Source organism: Phacochoerus africanus, chromosome 9, assembly GCF_016906955.1.
Source record: "Phacochoerus africanus isolate WHEZ1 chromosome 9, ROS_Pafr_v1, whole genome shotgun sequence".
Taxonomy (NCBI): domain Eukaryota; kingdom Metazoa; phylum Chordata; class Mammalia; order Artiodactyla; family Suidae; genus Phacochoerus; species Phacochoerus africanus.
The window spans coordinates 103,483,648-103,503,125 of NC_062552.1; the positions used below are offsets into that span (position 1 = coordinate 103,483,648).

At 51.2% G+C, this 19,478-nt stretch overlaps 1 protein-coding gene across 1 annotated transcript in view; it reads left to right on the forward strand.

Annotated features, from left to right (window-relative positions):
• ADCK1 (aarF domain containing kinase 1) overlaps positions 1 to 19,478 on the forward strand; it is a 131,247-nt gene that overhangs the window by 110,112 nt on the left and 1,657 nt on the right. The window contains exons 8-10 of the mRNA XM_047796775.1: positions 12,798 to 12,947; positions 14,155 to 14,352; positions 18,896 to 19,089. Coding sequence (XP_047652731.1) covers positions 12,798 to 12,947; positions 14,155 to 14,352; positions 18,896 to 19,089 — 542 coding nt within the window. The remainder of the gene's footprint in view (positions 1 to 12,797; positions 12,948 to 14,154; positions 14,353 to 18,895; positions 19,090 to 19,478) is intronic.

The window sequence follows — 19,478 nt, forward strand, 5'->3', positions numbered from 1 at the left end:
TCGGGGTTGTTCAGCAAGGATGTGTGTCCAGGTGAGGGTTCCCCGCCTTGGATGGGGCCTGTTGTCTAAAGAATTACGGAGTCTCTGAGCACAAAGCAACCTTCCGGATCCTCCAGGGCAACCCTCTACCTCTAGAGCTGGGGTTGGCAGCATGCAGTGGGGTGTGGGCGCCTCTGAGACCCTCCCTGCAGCTCCTGCCTGGAGAGGTAATTACTGTCTGTCTTCTTGTACCGTTCGAGCCCCACAGCGCTGAGAAATCGATGAACAATGGTGTGAAGTTCATGGCACTTAATCCTCTGCCCTGTGGGGGCCTGTGGACCATCTCCTCCCTCTTCCTGCCCTCCCAGGGGTCAGGCAGAAAGGGCACAGCAGCAGCCACCAGCTGGTAGCATAGAACTACGGCGGGGCGGGGGTGGGGGGGCTTCTCTCTCCTACCTGCCATTCCATTGGCCTCAGGGAAAGCTGGCCGTGGGTTGGGGCCCGTTCAGACAAACACTATTCCATTTTCTAGAGATGTTGTGAGGACCAGACGTGCTCTCCCAGTGCAGCGCCTGGGGTGTGGCTTGTGCTCCGAATCGGTCGCTAGGTGATGGCTGTTGCTGTTGTCATTATCGTCATCATCACTAGGCCCTGGCCTTCCCTCCATTACCTCTTTTGACCATTAATGTTTACGGACTGCCTGACTGGGTGGCAGGCCCATTCTGCATTTCGAACCTGGGCGGGAGGTCCTGTCTCCACGTTGCGCATGGAGAATCTGAGACTCAGAGAGGGAAGGTAGCTTACGTGAGGTCCCGGATCTTGATGGTCCACCTCCCCGAGTTTCCATATGGACATGCCATGTACTCAGCAGCCGGGAGAAGGCACAGACCATTTCTAGCCCCCGACAGGCTCCCTTGTGTCTCCTCCCAGTCAATACCCTCCCCCTGCCACTGGAGCTACCGCTCTTCTGACCTCTGTCACCATACATCACTTTCTCCCTTACTGAACTTCATATAAGTGGCATCATACTGAATAATACTTTGGGTCTGGCCTCTTGGTCTTTAATCAGCCGTGGGTCTTTTCTGGGAACTGTGTTCTCTTCCATTGGTCTATCGGTCTGTCCTTGCAATAATACCATACTGTCTTCATTCCCTAGTCCCTGAATCCCCTGCCCCTGGCTTCTAGGGTTTGCATGACCTGAAGGCTCTTTGGTAGTTTTCTGAGATGATGGCCTTCAGTATTCACACAGAAACCTCCGGCTGGGCTGTATGCCGTGGGCCGTGTGCTCTGCTGTGCTGTTGCTGACCATCAGTGATCTTGGGAGTAGACTAGGGACCGGCCCTACTCTGTAGAAATTCGTCTGTTATGTCTCTTATCAACCAATGTCAAAGCCACAGGCCTGGAAGACTAGGGGAGTGTGTGTGCAAGTATGTATATGTGTGTGTAGCTTGAAAGATGCCACATGGCTGAAAGTGTTTAACAGACTTTGGAGGTTCTAAAGCCTCCCTAGGACTTTGGGACTCAGTGAGCTGTCCCTGGAGTGACTCTTCAGTCACTCTGAGTGTTACTTGGGGAGGAAAGAACAAGGGACATATAGGAGTGACAAGGGGCAAAGATCTCACCCCAACTCCAGGGGAGAAGTGTTCATAGTTCGTGGCATCTTGGCTGCTGCAAGCTATTGGCTCAGCTGGAAGGTAGGGCATAGCAGGAAGTGGCTCGAGAAGGAATTGCCCTCAAGCTGGGTGGGGGTGGCTTCGGAGCCCTCCAAACACTTGTTAGTCATCCCTACTCCACTTTGAAGAGGTCCCCTCACCCCACAGCATCCCAGTCCAGTTGAGCCTAGTATGTGAGGACCTGGAGACCAGTCTAAGTGGCCAGTTTCCAATAGACTTGGGTAGGGAATTACCAGGTTAGGAAGCAAGAGACCTGAGTTCAAGCTCCATCCCTACCAGTGGGCTGCTGTGTGGCCTTGGACCAATCTGGGCCTCAATTTTATTTCTCTCTCTCTTTTTTTTTAAGTGAAAGTATGTTTATTTAGAGTTTATTTTATTTAGATAGAATGTGGAATTGGGCCTCAGTTTTCTTACTGAAGGCATTGGGTTAGCTGGACTCTTAGGGTCTATCCTGCTTGGATATTTTACAGAACAGTAATTCTAGGCTTGCTGGGAGCTAAGATTGGACCATGAATCACCAGGATAATTTATTTAACTATGTAGACTCCTGGGCCCCACCCCAAACTTATCAGAATCGTGGGTGGGAAGGGTTGCAAGAATCTACATTTTAACAAACTCTCCAGGGGGTTCAGATACTCACCGAAATTCAGGAACCACCTGCCCCAAGGCCAGAGGGTCCCTGGCTGCCCCAGATGAGCCCTCAGGCCTCACCTCCACTGTTTGGCACCTCCAGGCCCAAGACAGCCCTGCCAGGTGTGCCCTAGCCAGGAAGGATGGGCCTGGGGAGCCAGCAGCCTGCAGGGGCCCTAGTTTGTCTGTGCTCTGAGCCCAGAAGCCGCATGTTACTGAGGGCCTGACCCGGTGATCATATTTGCCAGTCACTTTAAGAGCTGGTGACAGTGACTGTCACTGATTTCATTAAGAATAAAGGTCGTGCAGGAGCGTGCTTTCCTGGGCTGGATGGAGCCTCCTCAAACCACAGGATTATTGATTGCAGGACCTTTATCGAAGGTTAAATGGATTTCAGTGAGTGTATGTTTAAGACCCCACCTGGGCTGAGGCCCAATTGAATTTGTGTGAAATTAGCCAAGAGAAAGGTGGCAAAGTCAGGGGCTGAGGTTGGGTGAGCCGGGGACTGGAGGCCTGGTGGACAACATCCACAGTCTGTGAAGACGGGCTGGTGCTGGGATGTGGGGCTTCCATCCAAGAGGCCTGGGAGCCCGCTGGGGAAGGAGGCCCGGGGCTCCTCAGGGGTCATTATGAGGACTTTGACTTGGTCCTCTGTCCTCGGGGTGGCCCTATGGCATGTGGGGTGGCCTGCAGAGCCTCCCCCCCTCCCCCAAGTCTACCCAGCAGTGAGTTCATCTTGTTTTCCATCAGGATGGGAGGGGGATCTCGAGGTTTAGTTCTTACTCAGGACCCCTGGATCCTGTTTGAGGGGTGCAGGGCCCCTCAGTTGTTGAGGCTTTGTAGGCTGTGAGGCAGCCAATGCCAAGATCCCCTGCACTCAGCTTACGTGTGCTGTTTTCTAGCCTGCTGAGCCATTTCTCAGTAGCTATCTGCTCCCCTCTGGCAAATACAAACCTTGCTGATCTCTTTGCCATTGTTGGCCCTTCTGGTCTATGTTGCGATGGGGTCTTGCCCCCCCCCCCCCCCTTTTGATGGATATTTAGTTTATTTCCACTTTTTGGCTGTCACGAATAATGCTGTATGAACATTCACGTACAAGTTTTGTATGGAGGTACAATTTCATTTCTCTTGGAATAGCTGGGTCATATGGTAACTCCGTGTTTAACATTTTGAGGAACTGTTAGGTTGTCGTCCAGAGCAGCTGTCCCGTGTTGCCTTCCTATCAGCAAAATGTGAGGGTTCCAGTTTTCCCATTTTCTCAGCAACACTTGCTATTATCTATCTTTTTTAATTATAGCTACCCCAGTGGATAAGAAGTGATACCTGACTGTGCTTTTGATTTGCATTTCCCTCGTGATTAGTGGTGTGGAGCATCTATTCATCTACTTATGGGCCACTTGTACATCTTTGGAGAAACGTCTGTTCAAGTCCTTTGCCCATTTTTTAATTGAGATACTTATCTTTCGATCATTGAACTGTAAGTGTTCTTTTTTATGAATTTTATTACATTTATAGGCGTACAACAATCATCACAACCAAATTGTAAGCGTTCTTTGTATATTCTGAATACAAGTCTCTTATCAGATGTATTATTTGCAAATATCTTCTCCCATTCTGTGAGGTGTCTTTTCACTGACTTGATGGTGTCTTTTGAAGTACAAAGGTCTTAATTTCGGGTCTCGGCCTCTTTTGTTTCCTTTGGAATCATTTGAGTGGGACTGCTGAGGGAAGGCAGTCAGTTCACGGGTTCCATCTGCCACATGTAGCCAGACGCCTTCATCCCGTTTCTTCTGTCCCGTAGGTTTCCCTCTCTGTGTCACTGGAGAAACAGTGCAAGTGTCTCAGACCTGTCTTTGAGCAGACGCTTCTGGAGCACCTATTACATGCAGGCGCCGTATGTCAGTGCAGTAGGACACGTGTGGACAGAGCATGGGGGAAGTGGGCTGGTGCAGCCTCACCAAGGCTGGGCATGTGGCGGGGGGCGGGAGGGGCGTTCAAAGTGGGGGCACTGGGGTTGTACCTGACTCTGCCATTTATTGGCCAGGTGGCCTTGGGTAGGTTCCTTAAACTCTGAGTCTGAGTTTCTTTATCCAGCTGGTGTGGAAACAAGTCTTCCTTGATGGGGTTGTTGTGCAGGCTTTGAAGGTTTGAAGTTCTGTTAAAAAAAGTTGTTTATAACTCATGAGATTACTATTCATAGAGGCATGTCTTCCCCTATAGAATCTGTGAGAATCTTCTTTGCTTTTCTCCCATCCACCTACCTCTGTTGTCCATAAGTGTGTAGACTGGGGACTGTGTAGGCTGGGGGTGATCAGTGGTCACTGAGCAAGTAGTGACCCTCTTCTCCATCTCTAAAAGCCATGCTGCCCAAGTATTCCCTTTTGTCCCCATCACCAGCTGGGGGAGTTCCCGTTGTGGCTCAGTGGAAGTGAATCTGACCTGTAACCATGAGGACACAGGTTCGGTCCCTGGCCTCGCTCAGTGGGTTAAGGATCTGGCGTTGCTGTGAGCTGTGGTGTAGGTTGAAGATGTGGCTTGGATCTGGCATGGCTGTGGCTGTAGTGTAGGCCAGTGGCCACAACCCCAAATGGACCCCTAGCCTGGGAACCTCCATATGCCGCGGGTGCGGTTCTTTAAAAAAAAAGAAAGAAAGAAATACTCCAACACCAGCTAGGATTGAGTAGGATATTTACTTTGTACTCAGCATCCTCTCCCACTTGGTGGGCCTCTCTGGCTCTGGAGTAGAAGGTGCTCAGAGGACCAGGGAAGAGAAGCCTGAGGGGCACAAAGACCCCAGTTACTGAAATCACTGGAACGAAAACATTTCCTTCTGTCATCTACCCTCCATAGGTTCTTGCAGCAAATCTTGAGACGCTGGGGATGTTAGAAGGGTCCAGGTGCACAAATGGGCTCCTGGGGACTTATGTCCCCAACGGTGGGGGTGTCAGGAGTGGAGAGCGATGTCGCTTTGGAGTTGGCCTTCCTGGATTCTAGCACTGGCTCTGCCGCTTACGAGCCGTGCTGCCTTGCTGGCACTCATCTCCTTTGGGAAGCCCGGGCTTCCTGCTGAAGAGTGGGTACAAGGGAGTAACTTGTAGGATGGTGTGATGATTAAAACATGAAGCACCTAGTGCAGTGCCCATAATCCATGCTAACCCAGGCTATTTTGCTGGAATTCCCCATGGTCCCCTCTGTGGTGCTGGCAGTAAAATATTTGTCAGAGGAAGGGGGTGATGTAGGGAAGGAACCCTTTCCCCATTTTTTTTATATTGGCCCAGGTGAGGGGACATATTGGCCCAGAAATCTGTGGACGTATTTCTTCGGAGTGGGTCGTGGTCCAAGGTCGGGATGTCAGAGGTCGACATGCGTGTCTTAACAGCTGCCATGGCCTCTGCAGTCCCCGCCCAGCCCTCTGGTAGCCTTGACCCTTTGAGTCTGACTGGCTAGGAGACCTGAGTTGCCCTTATGGACCTGTGGATACCCTGTACCCTGACTCGCCGGAGCTGTCTCGGTTCCAGCCAAATCTAGAAAAGCTTTCGCCAAGCCCCTGGAAGCTCTGAGAGTCTCCCCCAGTTTCCCGTGATTAACCCGGCGTCTCTTCTTCCTCACTGCCTCTCCTGACACCTTGTGTGGCTGAGGAGGTTCCAAGCACCTTCACACTCAGGCAGTTCATCTCAGCATTTGCTGGTCCAGGATTGACCCACTCCGGGAGCAACCTGAGGTTTATGTATCCCAGGGGATGGGGTCGGGGTGGAGAATCACACGCTCTAGGCAGTGGTCCGGTCTGGTCTTTCAGGCTGTGCTTCTGCTTCGAGAAGCCTGGGTGGATGCCAGGGGAAGGGCAGAGAAAGCTTGAATTATGAACCTCCTTGTAGTTAGTATCAGGCTACTTGTGTGATTATTAATATATCCTGCAACACTAACCTCCTGTGTCTTTGAGAGGGCTTGACCTTGCTTCCACAACACACCCTAAAAACATAATCCCGTGGGGATGGGAATAAATTAATCCATGTCATTATAGAATAATTAAAATACTTTTAGCCAGTTCAAGTTTTGAGAAAAATCTAAAAATAACTCTTTGATTTAAATATTATTTACTAAATTAATTCTTTACCCAAAACTTTTTTTTAATAGATTCCTCGTCTTTTCCCTCCCCACTGTTAGAACATAAAGGCATCGTGCAATTACTGAAATCGCTTGTGTGAGTGGCACATTCTTTTTCCATGGAACAATTAAAGACTTGTCACTGATTTTTTTTTCTTTTTTCTTTTCCTAAAAAGAGCTATACTATGGCTTTAGTTAACAGTGCATTTTTGGTTAGACAAATAGCTCTGGATTTCCCACTGTGACTCTTTTCTCCAAATGGAATGCTTTCTTGGTTGCTCTGGGGACCTTCAGAGGTTTTTGGTGTAGCTCCTACTCCAGGAAGGAGCTTCCCAGTGAGTGGAGAGGCGGGATGGGCTGGCGATTGAGAGCTTATTCCTCGGAGCCAGGCCACCTGAGTTCAGATCTCTGTTTCACTAACTGCTGGCCAGGTGACCAAGCATCCTCCTTCCCTTTTAAAAAAATTAAAGTGTAGTTGATTTACAGTGTTGTGCCAATTTCTACTGTACATCAAAATGACTCAGCTATATATATATATGCATATACGTGTGTGTGTGTGTATACATGCATTACTTTTTATATTCTTTTCCGTCATGGTCTATCTCAAGAGTTTGGATATAGTTCCCTGTGCTATGGAGTAGGACCTTGATGTTTATCCATCCTATTTATAATAGTTTGCATCTGCTAACCCCAATTCCCAATCCATCCCTCTTTCACCCCCCCTCTCCCCAGCAACCACAAGTCTGTTCCCCATGTCTGTGAGTCTGTTTCTGTTTTGTAGATAGGTTCATTTGTGCCACATTTTAGATTCCACATCTAAGTGCTATCATATGGTGTTTGTCTTTTTCTGACTGACCTCACTTAGTATGAGAATCTCTAGGTGAATCTGTGTTGCTGCAAATGGCATAATTTTGTTCTTTTTATGGCTGAGTAGTATTCCATTGCATATGTATACCATATCTTAATCCATTCATCTGTCAGTAAACTTTGAGGTTGTTTCTGTGTCGTGGCTATTATGAATAGTGCTGCGGTGAACATAAGGGTGCATGTATCTTTTTGAATTATAGTTTTGTCTGGATATATTCCCAGAAGTGGATTGCTGGATCATATAGTAATTCCATTTTAGTTTTCTGAGGAATCTCCATACTGTTTTCCATAGTAGTTGCACCAACATATAGTCCCACCAGCAGTGTAGGAGGGTTCCCTTTTCTCCACGCCCTCTCCAGCATTTGTTATTTGTAGACTTATTAATGGTGGCCATTCTGACCGGTGTGCGGTGGCACCTCATTGTGGTTTTAATTTGCATTTCTCTAATAGTAAGTGATGTTGCGCATCTTGTCATGTTCCTAGTGACCATCTATATGTCTTCTTTGGAGAAATGTCTGTGTAGATCTTCTGCCCATTTTTCGATTGGATTTTTTTGTTATTGTTGAGTTGTGTGAATTGTTTGTATATTTTCATCCTCTTCTTTTTATATCTTGCTTCCCTCACCTTTTTATATCTTGTCTACTGCAGAGGTGGTTGTAAGTTCTGGTAACATGCGTGGAATGGTGCCTGGCACAGAGCATTAACTGTTACCATTCTAAAGAGGTGGGACTCCTGTCTTTGTTCAGATGCCACTATTAACAGGGCAAAGAGAACAGGGCAGCCTTAGAGGAACCAAACCTCTTTGGACATTTCTCCAAAGAAGACCCACACATGGCCAAGGGATACATGAAAAGGTGCTCCACATCACTTACTGTCAAAGAAATACAAGTTAAAACCACAGTAGCAGTCAATTCACACCTGTTAGAATGGCTGTCATCAAGAAGACGAGGTAATGGCGTTGGTGAGGATATGGAGAAAGTGGGACGTTTGTACTCTGTTGGTGGGAATGTAAATTGGTGTGACCACTGTGGCAAACAGTATGGCGGTTCCTCAAAAAGCTGAAAATAGAGCTACCCTCTTCCTGCAGCCTCACTCTTGGGTATATACCCAAAGGAAACAAAATCAATATTGAAAGGATACCTGCATGCCCATGTGCATGGCAGCCTTCTTTGCAATTGTCTGTTCTTGAGCAGGAGACATAGCTAAATATATGGAAGCGGTAGAGAGAGGGTTTTGTGCCCAGCGATGGCCTCAGGTTTCTCCTGGGACTCTTGGTGCCCCTGTGGGTGGGAGGGGACTAGCTGCCTTTCTCTGGGCATATTGGTTCTCAGAGACCATTTACTGCACCTCTGATAGTTGTTAAGAAAAATTACCCCAGATTTAGAAATTAGAGTGTGCAGTTTGTCCTTTTAGAGTCATTCTTGGGTGTTGTTCAAGCAGCCCACCTGTGGATTTTTTTAATATCTAGGGGAATGTACTTTTGTTTGACTTTGCTATTGACAATTAATTAAGGGCTCAGCCTGAAGTCATATGTCAACCTGTAGATCTTATCCAGTAGAGATGCAAATAATTTCTCCTGCCAGGAAAGATAACCCCGAAGGTTATGATTTCCTTATTGCCTGGGAGGCCAATAACCCGTTTTGTATCTAATCGCAGCATCTTAGTCTCTTATTTCTGTTTAAATGCCCATAAATACCCAGCCCCTCAAAATTCTCTTTGCAGCAGCTCTCCTTTCTTACTTGCTCCAATAAAGGATATTGATGAGTTCCACAATCTTGGACACATGTTCATTCTATATTTGTGTGAAAGTCAAGCTTTTAACCTTTTGAGAGTTGCTCTTTGATGGTGATAGTGGGTATATATTTTTCCAAGTTTAAAATAATAAGCTGCCACATTACAGAAAACAAACAAGCACATTTGTGTCTTACAGTGTAGTGTATAAAGTGCTTTCCCAAAATGCGATCACATTTTGACCTTGAATCTTGAGATTGCTCTGTGAGGAAAAGAGGGTGGATGGGGTTACTTCCACTTAACAGCTCAGGAACCTTAGACCCAGATTGACAAGGGAGGTGACTTGTCCCCCAGGTCCCCCATGCCCTAAGTGGCAGTGCCAAGTGAAGCCAGTGGCATAGGCTGGTTCTGCCCCTGTCTCTGCCTTCCACACCTGCCTGTCCTGGTGAAACCTGGTTGAAATGAACATTGGGACAGCCCCTGAAAGGAAAGACACCCAGATAGGGGCAGCTGGCTAGGATGTTGGAACAGGAGGACTGCTCTGGTGGCTTTGCCTGTGTGTATTCGAGCCGCAGTTGGCAGCCTCTTCCTCCTCCTTCCGTAGCAATAGCTCACTCCTCATGGTCCAAGGCTCCCCCAACCTGAGTCCCCAGACCTCCAGGGGCCATCTTTCAATGTAGTAATAGGGGTCCCATGGCGATTAGCAATATTTCAGAAAGCTTAAGGGAGACCATACATCTCCCAATGACAGGCCTGCCCAGACTAAATGAAATGTCATTTCTCTGCTTTTGGCTGGAATTCCGTCAGCTCATTCTGGCCGCCCTGCTTATCTGGGGCTGATCAGGAGCCCTGATTGGACCTTATATGCGGTCCTGACAGATAAAAATGAATTATTACTTAATAAATGCAATTGGTTTGACAAATACAACCCTTCAGAGCTTGGCTCCCTAGAGCCCCAAAGTCCCTAACAGATGGGGGTTTCAGTGGCACCAAGGTGGGGACCTGCCGGCTCACCCAGGACCAGCTCTGGGGGGGCTGCCTCTCCCAGGAAACAGCACATGGTGGCCCTGGGACACCCAGCATCTCAGCCTGAGTTGGAGAACAGAACACGGAGCAAAGTTCTGTTCCTGATGCCAACAGGCACTGAGCCCTGGGCATTCCTTTCACCTGAGGAAAGTGTCAGGCGCCTGAGACCTGGTGTGGTTGCAGGGCACAGGGTGACACAGCCCAAGTGTCAGGACTTGAGAGTGCCTCTTTAACCCCAGCTTCATCATTTGTACCTTCGTTCATAGGTACAGTGAAACCTGGCTTGCCTCCCTTCCAGGAGTGTGATGAGGAATCGGGGGCACTAGAAGAGGTCACGGGGTTCCACGCACCGTGATATTCTCATTTACCCGACCATAACCCTTGAGAGCGGCACCATTAGTATTTCCATTTTACCGAAGCTGAGAGTATCACTCACTTGTTTCAGGTCACAAAGTTCAATTGCAAAGTGCAGAAGTCGGTGTGAGCCAGTGTAGCACAGTGGTTACTAGGAGGCTGTGGGGTCACAGCTGGTTTGAGTCCCGGCTCCACCTCTTTCCAGCCAGGTAGCTCTGGTGAGTTAAACTTCAACAAGTCTCAGTTCCTCAGCTGCACAAGGAGGAGCATAATTGTGCCTACTTTTAGGGCTGTTAATAAGGATGACAACTATTGTCACTAAAGTGGAATTATTCTCGATGATTTAATTTGGGGCCAATTATAATTGATTGGGATTCAGAGGAGATTAATGGGGTTTGGATAAGCATCAGAGGCAGGAACCATGGCATTAGAGAAAAATGTGGAGGGGCAGGGTTCTTATTCCTGTTGAAGGCAGAGGCCTATTGTCACATGTTTGGCCTGTTACTAGCAAGTGGATGCAAAATAGAGCCAGTCCCTGCCATCAGGGGAGCTTAAGACAGTGGGCTAGATGGTCATTAATGAACTAATGACACAAAAACTGTGTGAGTGAAAGAAAAGTTTAGCATCTGATGAGAGTGTGTGGCAGAGAATCTTTTATCTTTTTAATTAAAAATTTTTTTAGGAGTTCCAGTCGTGGCGCAGTGGCTAACGAATCCGACTAGGAACCATGAGGTTGCAGGTTCAATCCCTGGCCTTGCTCAGTGGGTTGACGATCTGGCATTGCCATGAGCTGTGGTGTAGGTCGCAGACGCGGCTCGGATCCCGCGTTGCTGTGGCTGTGGTGTAGGCCGGCGGCTACAGCTCCAATTGGACCCCTAGCCTGGGAACCTCCATGTGCCACAGGAGTGGCCCTAGAAAAGGCAAAAAGACAAAAAAAAAATTTTTTTTAAACACTGAAAATGTGTCTTTTATTTAGACATAATATATTAATTTAAATTTTTTATTTATTTATTTTTTGGCAGCACTCATAGCATGTGGAAGTTCCCAGGCCAGGGACTGAACCCACGCCATGGCAGCAGCCCAAGCCATTGCAGTGACAGTGCTAGATCTTTAACCTTCCTCACCACAGGAGAACTCTAGGAGAACCTCATTTCGTCCAGGGGGGTCAAGGAAGGCTTCCCCAAGGAGGTGATGCTCAGCTAGAATGGGAAGGAAGGGAGGAGTGAACCAGGTGAGGGAAGATGGAGCAAAGCTCCTGGAATATCATATGCAAAGGCCCTGAGGTGGGAAGGCTCAGGGGTTATTAGGGAAGAGAAAGAGCAAATATGGCTGGAATGTCGGTATGGTACAAGATGAGACCAGGATGGGAGGCTGGGCCTGGTTGTGCGGGACTTTGTAGGCCAAGGAAAGGGCTTGAGTCTTAATCTTCAGACCCTTATCCTGTGTTCCCCATCCCGTGGGCCCCAGCTCCTCTCCTCTGGCTGGGATATCTTTGTTAGTGACCATGGGGTTCAGCCAGGGCTGAGGGATGCAGTATGTATCATGGGGCAGCAGTTTTCCAGGTTGAGCATCTCTTTGTCCCATGGAAACCCATCAGCAGACCATCTGTGGGCTCCGGTCTGGCTCTGTTCAGCAGCTGTTTCCTGGCTAGGAAGAGGCTTTTAGCTTTAATAAAAAGGGAGTAGAGATAAGGAGGCTGCCTCGGCAGGGAGAGCAGCAGTGACAGGATGATTTAAATGGCCTCTTCAGTGTCATTTCTTCTGTGCAGACATCATAAATCAGATTAGCATTGGGCTCTGGCGGGGAGGCGGGGAGGAAAAAGGGCCTGTGGGAGGCAGGAGGAGGGCTGGCAACTCTGGGGCCTCCTGGGACGGGCCTGGTGTGGCTGGGGCACCCCAGAGGGTGGTGGGGTCCCTTATTTCTGACCCTCAACCCCTAGCGTTATTCTTTGGTGAAGGGGCAGGTGTAATGACCCCTAACCCCAACCCAGCTTCCCAACCCATATTCAGCTTTGGGCAAGAAATGAAGAGGGACTGATGAGGGAGAAGAGAAAAACCCCGGGCAGAGTGGAGGGCGGGTGTGGGAGGTGGGCATTACAGCCTTCAGGAAAACTAGAAGCAGTGGTTCTCCTACTTTGCCATCCATTAAAATCACCTTGGGCACTTAAAAAAAAAAAAAAAGTACTGAGACCAGGGGTGCCACCCCCAGCAGTGCCGAGTTCCAGCTGAATGTCAGGTGCAGCTGAAGTTAGGAAGATCTGGATCAGGTTTCGGCTTCTATCTTAAACTTAAGAACAACACAGTCTCGAGCCATCGCTCCACAGGCATGGCTCAGGCCTTCCTCTGGAAAGTGGCCAATTGAGGGAGCAGAGTAGAAGTCTCTGAGGCAGGTGGCGATGCCGTGCAACCCCCACCCGGCTCCCTTCTCTTTCAGATCTCGCGCCACCTGGGCAAGATGTACAGCGAGATGATCTTTGTCAATGGCTTCGTGCACTGTGACCCCCACCCAGGCAACGTGCTGGTGCGGAAGCGCCCGGGCTCGGAGAAGGCAGAGATTGTCCTGCTGGACCACGGGCTCTACCAGGTAGGAGAGCCCTTTCCTGCCCAGCCAGCTCCAGGGTCTGGTCCTGCCTGGGCTCAGAGCCCACTGAACTCCTCTACCAGCCACAGAAACGGGAAGCAGATAGCAAGGTAGCTGGAGAGGGCCGTGCCCTGCCCCTCACGCTGTCGCTGTCATTCTGTGCAAGTCACGGTCATATGAGTTCTCCAGGCCTCAGCTTTCTCCTAATAGACTGAGGGTGATAACACCTCCCTTGGAGGCTGCTCTGAGGAGTTGATGGGTTTGTGTCTGGATGTGTGAATGGAGTTTGTCAGCTGCAAAAAAAGAAAAAAATCCGTCTTCCCGGGAGAGCCCAGGCCAGCCAGACCCTGTGAGGTGAGCTACCCTTAGATGAGCTGGGGCTTCAAGGGGAAGGTCCCAGCCCCGCTGAGGGGGTCATGTGTAGTGGGAAGGGTCACAGAGAACTGAGAGGGGTTGGATGGCCCTGACTGTCCTCTGGAACCTAGGATGCCGAGCTGGTTCCAATGAACCACATGTTCCTGCCTAGAAGTTGAGAAGTTCGCTGCCAATTCCAGGAGCCAGGGCCTGGCTTGATTCCATGAGCTAGGTGGTCCTCCTTGCCTCATGGCCCTGATCCCGCATCCCCAAGTCTGAACTTCCTGAGAGGCAGTGATGTTGAGTGGGTTCGTTGAAGGTAGACACAGCCCCCCAGTGAATGATGGTCCAGGCACGGCAGAAGTCTAATCGCTTGCTTGTCTACCAGTCCGGGGAGGAGCCTGAGGGCAGGGGCTGAGCGAGGCTGTGTGCCCCCGGACCTCCTTGGGGGTCTCACATCCACCAGCAGCTGGGTCAGGGCTCAGCGGAGCACGCAGAGCAAGTGATCATGGAAGGGCCTGGCGGGGGCGTGTCTGCTGGGTTCCATTGGTCAGAGCTCTGGCGGAGAGCCACATCTAACCAGGAGGAGCCTGGGCATTGTAGCCTGTACTTGGGAAGAGGAGGGGAATATAGATTTTGGCGGGCCACTGGTGGCCTCTGCCACTCAGGACCAAGGCTGGCCAAAGAGTAGCTTAGATCTGAGACCTCCGGGGATGGCTGGGCTGCGGGGAGGAGCAGATGTTTCCCGGGAGCCGCGGTCTTCCTCCGCCGCCCCTCGCAGTGGTCACACCAGCCAGGGACTAGGTCTTTCGCGGGGAGAGGTGGCCCAGGTCCTGCCATGCTGCCCCCACCGTAGGTGCTCACGGAAGAGTTCCGCCTGGATTACTGCCACCTCTGGCAGTCGCTGATCTGGACCGACATGAAGAGCGTGAAGAAGTACAGCCAGCGCCTGGGGGCGGGGGACCTCTACCCCTTGTTCGCCTGCATGCTGACGGCCCGGTCGTGGAACTCGGTTAACAGGGGCATTGGCCGAACTCCAGTCACGGCCACTGAGGTGGGTGGCCCGTCCTGGTCTGAATGCAAGCGGCGGCCTTTGGAGCCCTGCTAACCTAGATTCTGAGGTTCTAGACTGGTGGGCTGTGGGGGTGGAGTTGGGGGCAGAGTCAGAGATGCACTGGATGAGAAAGAGGGAGCGGAGGAGAAGCAGGGTCCCTCGATGGATGCAGGGACCGGGAATGGTGTCCCACTGTGTCCCTCCTGGTCTTGTCAACTGGAGGGTAAGCAGGTCATGGTAACCGTATCATCTACTTTCACTGCTGCCCGCTCTTGCAGGATTTCAGGCTCCCACCAAGCTCTCCCCCATGACTTCTAGGAATCCCCAGGGACTGTCTCGTAAATAAGTCTAGCGTCACCTGCTGTCCCCTGGTGAAGGAACTATCTTCTGCCTTGGGCTTCCTCTAGGGCATCCTCCTGGGGAGAGGGCTTCGTGTCCTCATGTGCTACTCAGGGGCTGCTTGTCCTGTGTCCTGGGGAGTTTGTAGGGAAACAGCTCTCGGGTCTTTGTTCATAGATCATTCCTCCTCTGGATCCAGACAGGAGTCCTGTGGAGTCTGTGCTGAGACCGCCCTAGGAACACCTCCTCCCTGTGCTTATATTCACCTCTGCCCCCACAACAGGCACTTACAGGGTGACTCGTTCATTCTGGCTCAGGGCAAGCCTCTTCCCAGGCTTCTCAGTCCCTCATGGCAGTGCCTCCTATCCTCCCAGTCTCTCAGGTTGCCAGGCCTGTGCAGACCTGCCTGTGTCCATGTGTGAGAGGGGCTTGCATGTACCACAAGGCACAGGTCAGAAAGATGTGGGCTCTAGTTCCAGCACCTGCTTCTCCTGGCATGACTTTGGTTCTAGTCACCTCTTTGAGGCTCAGAGTCCTCCCCTGCAGACTGGCTTGTGGTGGGGGCTTTAGGTCCATGGCGTTCCCATTGTGGCACAGAGGAAGCAAACCTGACTAATATCCATGAGGAGGCAGGTTCGATCCCTGGCCTTGCTCAGTGGGTTAAAGATCTGGCATTGCTGTGGCTGTGGTATAGGACGTCAGCTGTAGCTCCAGTTTGACTAGCTTGGGAACTTCTATATGCTGCAAGTGCGGCCCTAGAAAAACAGCAAAAACAAACAAAAAACTAGGTCCAGAGTCTCCCCCTAAATCACCGAAGAGGTCACCTCTTGCCATCCCTTGACTCTGCTTTCTTCCAGGTTGACAACATTCCCCAGCAAGCTGGGTGGCAAAGATGACCACCAGCTCATCGTGTTGGAAAAAGAGAGACAGTTTTCTTCCTTTGTTGAATAGGGATGATAATTTCTGTTTTATTGATAATGCATGTAAAGTGCCTCTTCCATAGTTTCTGAAACTTGTTCCTTGAACAAATACTTTTTTATTTTTTGGTCTTTTTGCCATTTCTTGGGCTGCCCCTGTGGCATATGGAGGTTGCCAGGCTAGGGGTCTAATCTGAACTGTAGCTGCCAAGCCTCCGCCAGAGCCACAGCAACACGGGATCCAAGCCGTCTGCAACCTACACCACAGCTCATGGCAACCCTGGATCGTTATCCCACTGAGCAAGGCCAGGGATCGAACCCGCAACCTCATGGTTCCTAGTCGGATTCATGAACCACTGCGCCACGATGGGAACTCCGAACAAACACCTATTTTTGCTGGACCCTAGGCTGGGTGCCTATGGATTGAGTGATGAACAGACAGGCCTTCTGTGTAATTTGCACTGTGGTAGAGGGAGACAGACAGTAAACAAGTGAACAAACAGGTAAATGAAATAATTGCAGGTTCGAGGCTCCAGGGAGGAAACAAGCAAGGTGCCGGGATGATGGCTGATGGGGGGTGCTGTAGAGGAGATCTTGCCGGGGAGTCCACGTGTAAGCCAGGCCTGAAGGAGAAAGACACCAGCATGGAAAGAGCTCGGAGCAGGCACTCCAGGCAGAGGGCACACGATGTGTAAGGGGAGCGGGATTGGGTGGGCTGGGGCGTGAGGAGGATGGTGGACTAAGAAAGGTTTGGAGTGCTGGGCTGGGAGAGCATTACACAGGAGGAAGTTCAGATTCATTCTCAGTTCAAAGCAAAGCCTTTGACAGGTTTTAAGCAGGAGACAAATGTGGTCAGACTCGCTGTTTTACATGTCTCTCGAGTGGGGCAAGCTGAGCAGTGGGACGATGAGTTAGGGGCTGGGGGCAGGACTCAGATGGTGCTAATAGCAGCGGAGGTGCAGAGAGGCAGACGGAGCTGAGGCGTATTTTGGATGTAAGAGTGAGAAGCCTTTGTGTTGGCATGGACGGGGGGAGGAGAAGGGAAGAGTCTGAGTTGCATCATAGCTTTTGGGGGCGAGTTATGGGGTGCAGGCGCCACGTCCTGAAATAGGAAAGACTTCAGGAAGGACATATTTGGGGGTGGGGGAGTTAGTAGTTCTCGTGAGCATTCTGATAGAGGTGTCGTGGGCTGTTGAGCCTGGACCTCAAAGAAGAAATGCAGGTGCGAGATAGAAATCTGGGGCCCTCAGAGTATCAGTGTCTTAAAGCCACAGGGATGGACACGATCACATGGCACCCACTAGGTATTCCATGAATAATGTCTCTTTTTATTCACCAAGTTAGTTTATTTTTGCTATTGATAGGCATCTAGCGGGGTCCAAGCTTAAAGGCTGTGCTGCCCTGCCGCTGGGCGGACACAGGTGCTTCGAGTTGGTCCAAGAGGGGCTGTGGCCAGGCCAGGCCAACCTTGCTGAGAGGGGGGCCCCATGGTGCGTAGGGCTTTGATCTGGCCTTCGCCCGCGAGCAGGGTGACCTGCAGCTGTGGCGGGAGGTGGCAGGGAGGCAGACAGCCTCTTGCTGTCTGGCTTGTGTTGAGATGTTCCAGTCTGATAGCTCCTGCCTGGGGGACATTTCAGGTTTCACAGCAACTCAGCTATCAGCTATGCACATGGGTTCCTGCAAAGGCTGAGAGTTCTGGCTCCTGCTACAGAAGGAGGCTGGCTGGTGAAGCCCTTGGCAGCTCCGCTGGGCCCCACGTTGTGACTTCGGCCGGCCTTGAGTGCCTCCTCATACCTTGTCTCTGATGACCCTCTGGGTCCTGCTGGGAGGTGGGCACAGAGGGAATTAGCATGTCCAGCTTTTAGGGGAGGACACTGGGTGACATGGCCCTCTGTGGGCTGAGAGGCAGCGTGGCCTGGTGGTGAGGGTGTGGGCTTTGGAGTGAACTGCCTGGGTTTGACTCCTGACCCACTGCTTACTCGCTGTGGACCTTGAGAGGTCACTTAACTTCTCGATGCCTCAGCTTCCTCCTCTCAGGTCAGGGCACACACTCGCCTAACAGGGTTGTGGTAAAGATTGGATGAGTTAGAACACGCAAGCATTTCCAGCGTGCCTGGCTTACTAAGTGATGCTCAATACATGTGCACTGTTGTCATTGTCATCGTCGTCATCACTGTCTCCGGAGACAGAGAAGGGATCAGAGCCTCATTGTATATTCAGGACTCTGGCTGGAGGGAGTTGTCTGCCCAGAACTGTGCAGAGCTCAGGCATGGGGAAGGTGAGGAAGCCAGACCTCAAACTTACACACCAGGATGGGCCAAGGGCTAACCCTCAATCTTGCTCTGGGGGCCTTAGGACCTTGGGCAGTGAGCGGGCCGACCCTGGCTCCAGCATGGAGGACAGTGACAGGCGCTTGCCATGTGGGTCGCGGGGTGCAGGGTCAGGCAGGGTGCGGGGCAGGACTTTGGAGTTGGGGTGGGATCAGGGCCTCAGACCTCTGAACTGCAGCAGCCTGGGTTCAGTTGCAGGGATGGGGGACATGACTCAGCCTGGCCTAAAACTGGTGACCAGAGAAGAAGCCTTGGGGAATAACGCAAGGGTGGACCCCTGGGCTGAGTGGCTGGCTAACTCCAGCTCAACAAATGATTGTGGGGGAGGTGGACTTCTCACATGGGTGTTAGTGACCTTGGCCACCGGGATCTAGGAGCTCAAGGGCAGCAGAAATGCAGCCTGGCCCCAGTGATGTGCTCCTGGTCCTATACTGCTTCCGGCACTTGGCTCGAAGTTGGGGTGAGAGTCCCATCCAGGTTTGTCAGGCTGCAGAGCCCCCTTGGGCTAAGCCTCCCTCCAAGAAAGGTACCTAGTGGGAAGTTCCGGTTGTGGCTCAGTGGTTAACGAATCCGACTAGGAACCATGAGGTTGCAGGTTCGATCCCTGACCTTGCTCAGTGGGTTAAGGATCCAGCGTTGCCGTGAGCTGTGGTGTAGGTCGCAGATGCGGCTTGGATCCCGCGTTGCTATGGCTCTGGTTTAGACCGGCGGCTACAGCTCCGATTTGACCCCTAGCCTGGGAACCTCCATGTGCTGTGGGCAGCGGCCCTAGAAGAGGCAAAACGACAAAAAAAAAAAAATAAAGAAAGGTACCTAGTGGTGCCGTGGCAGCTGTGCTAGATGCTTCCTCCCAGAGCTTCCTTGCAGCCCCTCAGGTCACAGGCTGCTCCGACACCTACTGCCTCGGGCCCCACTTCCCACACCAACCATATATCTGTCTCCCTGTTGCTGCTTCAGGACTCGGAGATCCGCAGCAACGCAGCCAGCTACCTCCCCCAGATCAGCCAACTCCTCAACCACGTGCCACGCCAGATGCTGCTCATCCTCAAGACCAATGACCTGCTGCGTGGCATCGAGGCTGCGCTGGGCACCCGTGCCAGTGCCAGCTCCTTCCTCAACATGTCGCGTTGCTGCATCCGGGCACTGGCTGCGTGAGTGTGGCCGCTGGCTTCTCCTCCCCTCTAGCTCCCTGGCGTGCCTCTCATGAGTCCCCAAGCCCTGCCCGAGCCCCCCAACCTCCAGCTCTCCCTGCAGGAAGGTAGGGGCAGGAAACAGCTCCAGTGAACTGGCTGCCTCAGGCTGGTGTTTTGAGGTGGTCCAGAGAGCCACCTGACTGGGTAGAATTGTGGATTCTAGAACCTCACCCTCCCCGTCAGGCTTTCCAGGTGATTCTTAGCCTCAGTTAAGTTTGAAATGTCCTTTTGTTGGTATAGAAGGAATTGAGCTGGGCTGAATCCATAATGTCCCCACTCTCCCAGGACCATGCAGACCAGGTTTCCAGGGGATTCTTATCCTCAGAATGTTTAGGAAAGCTTTTACA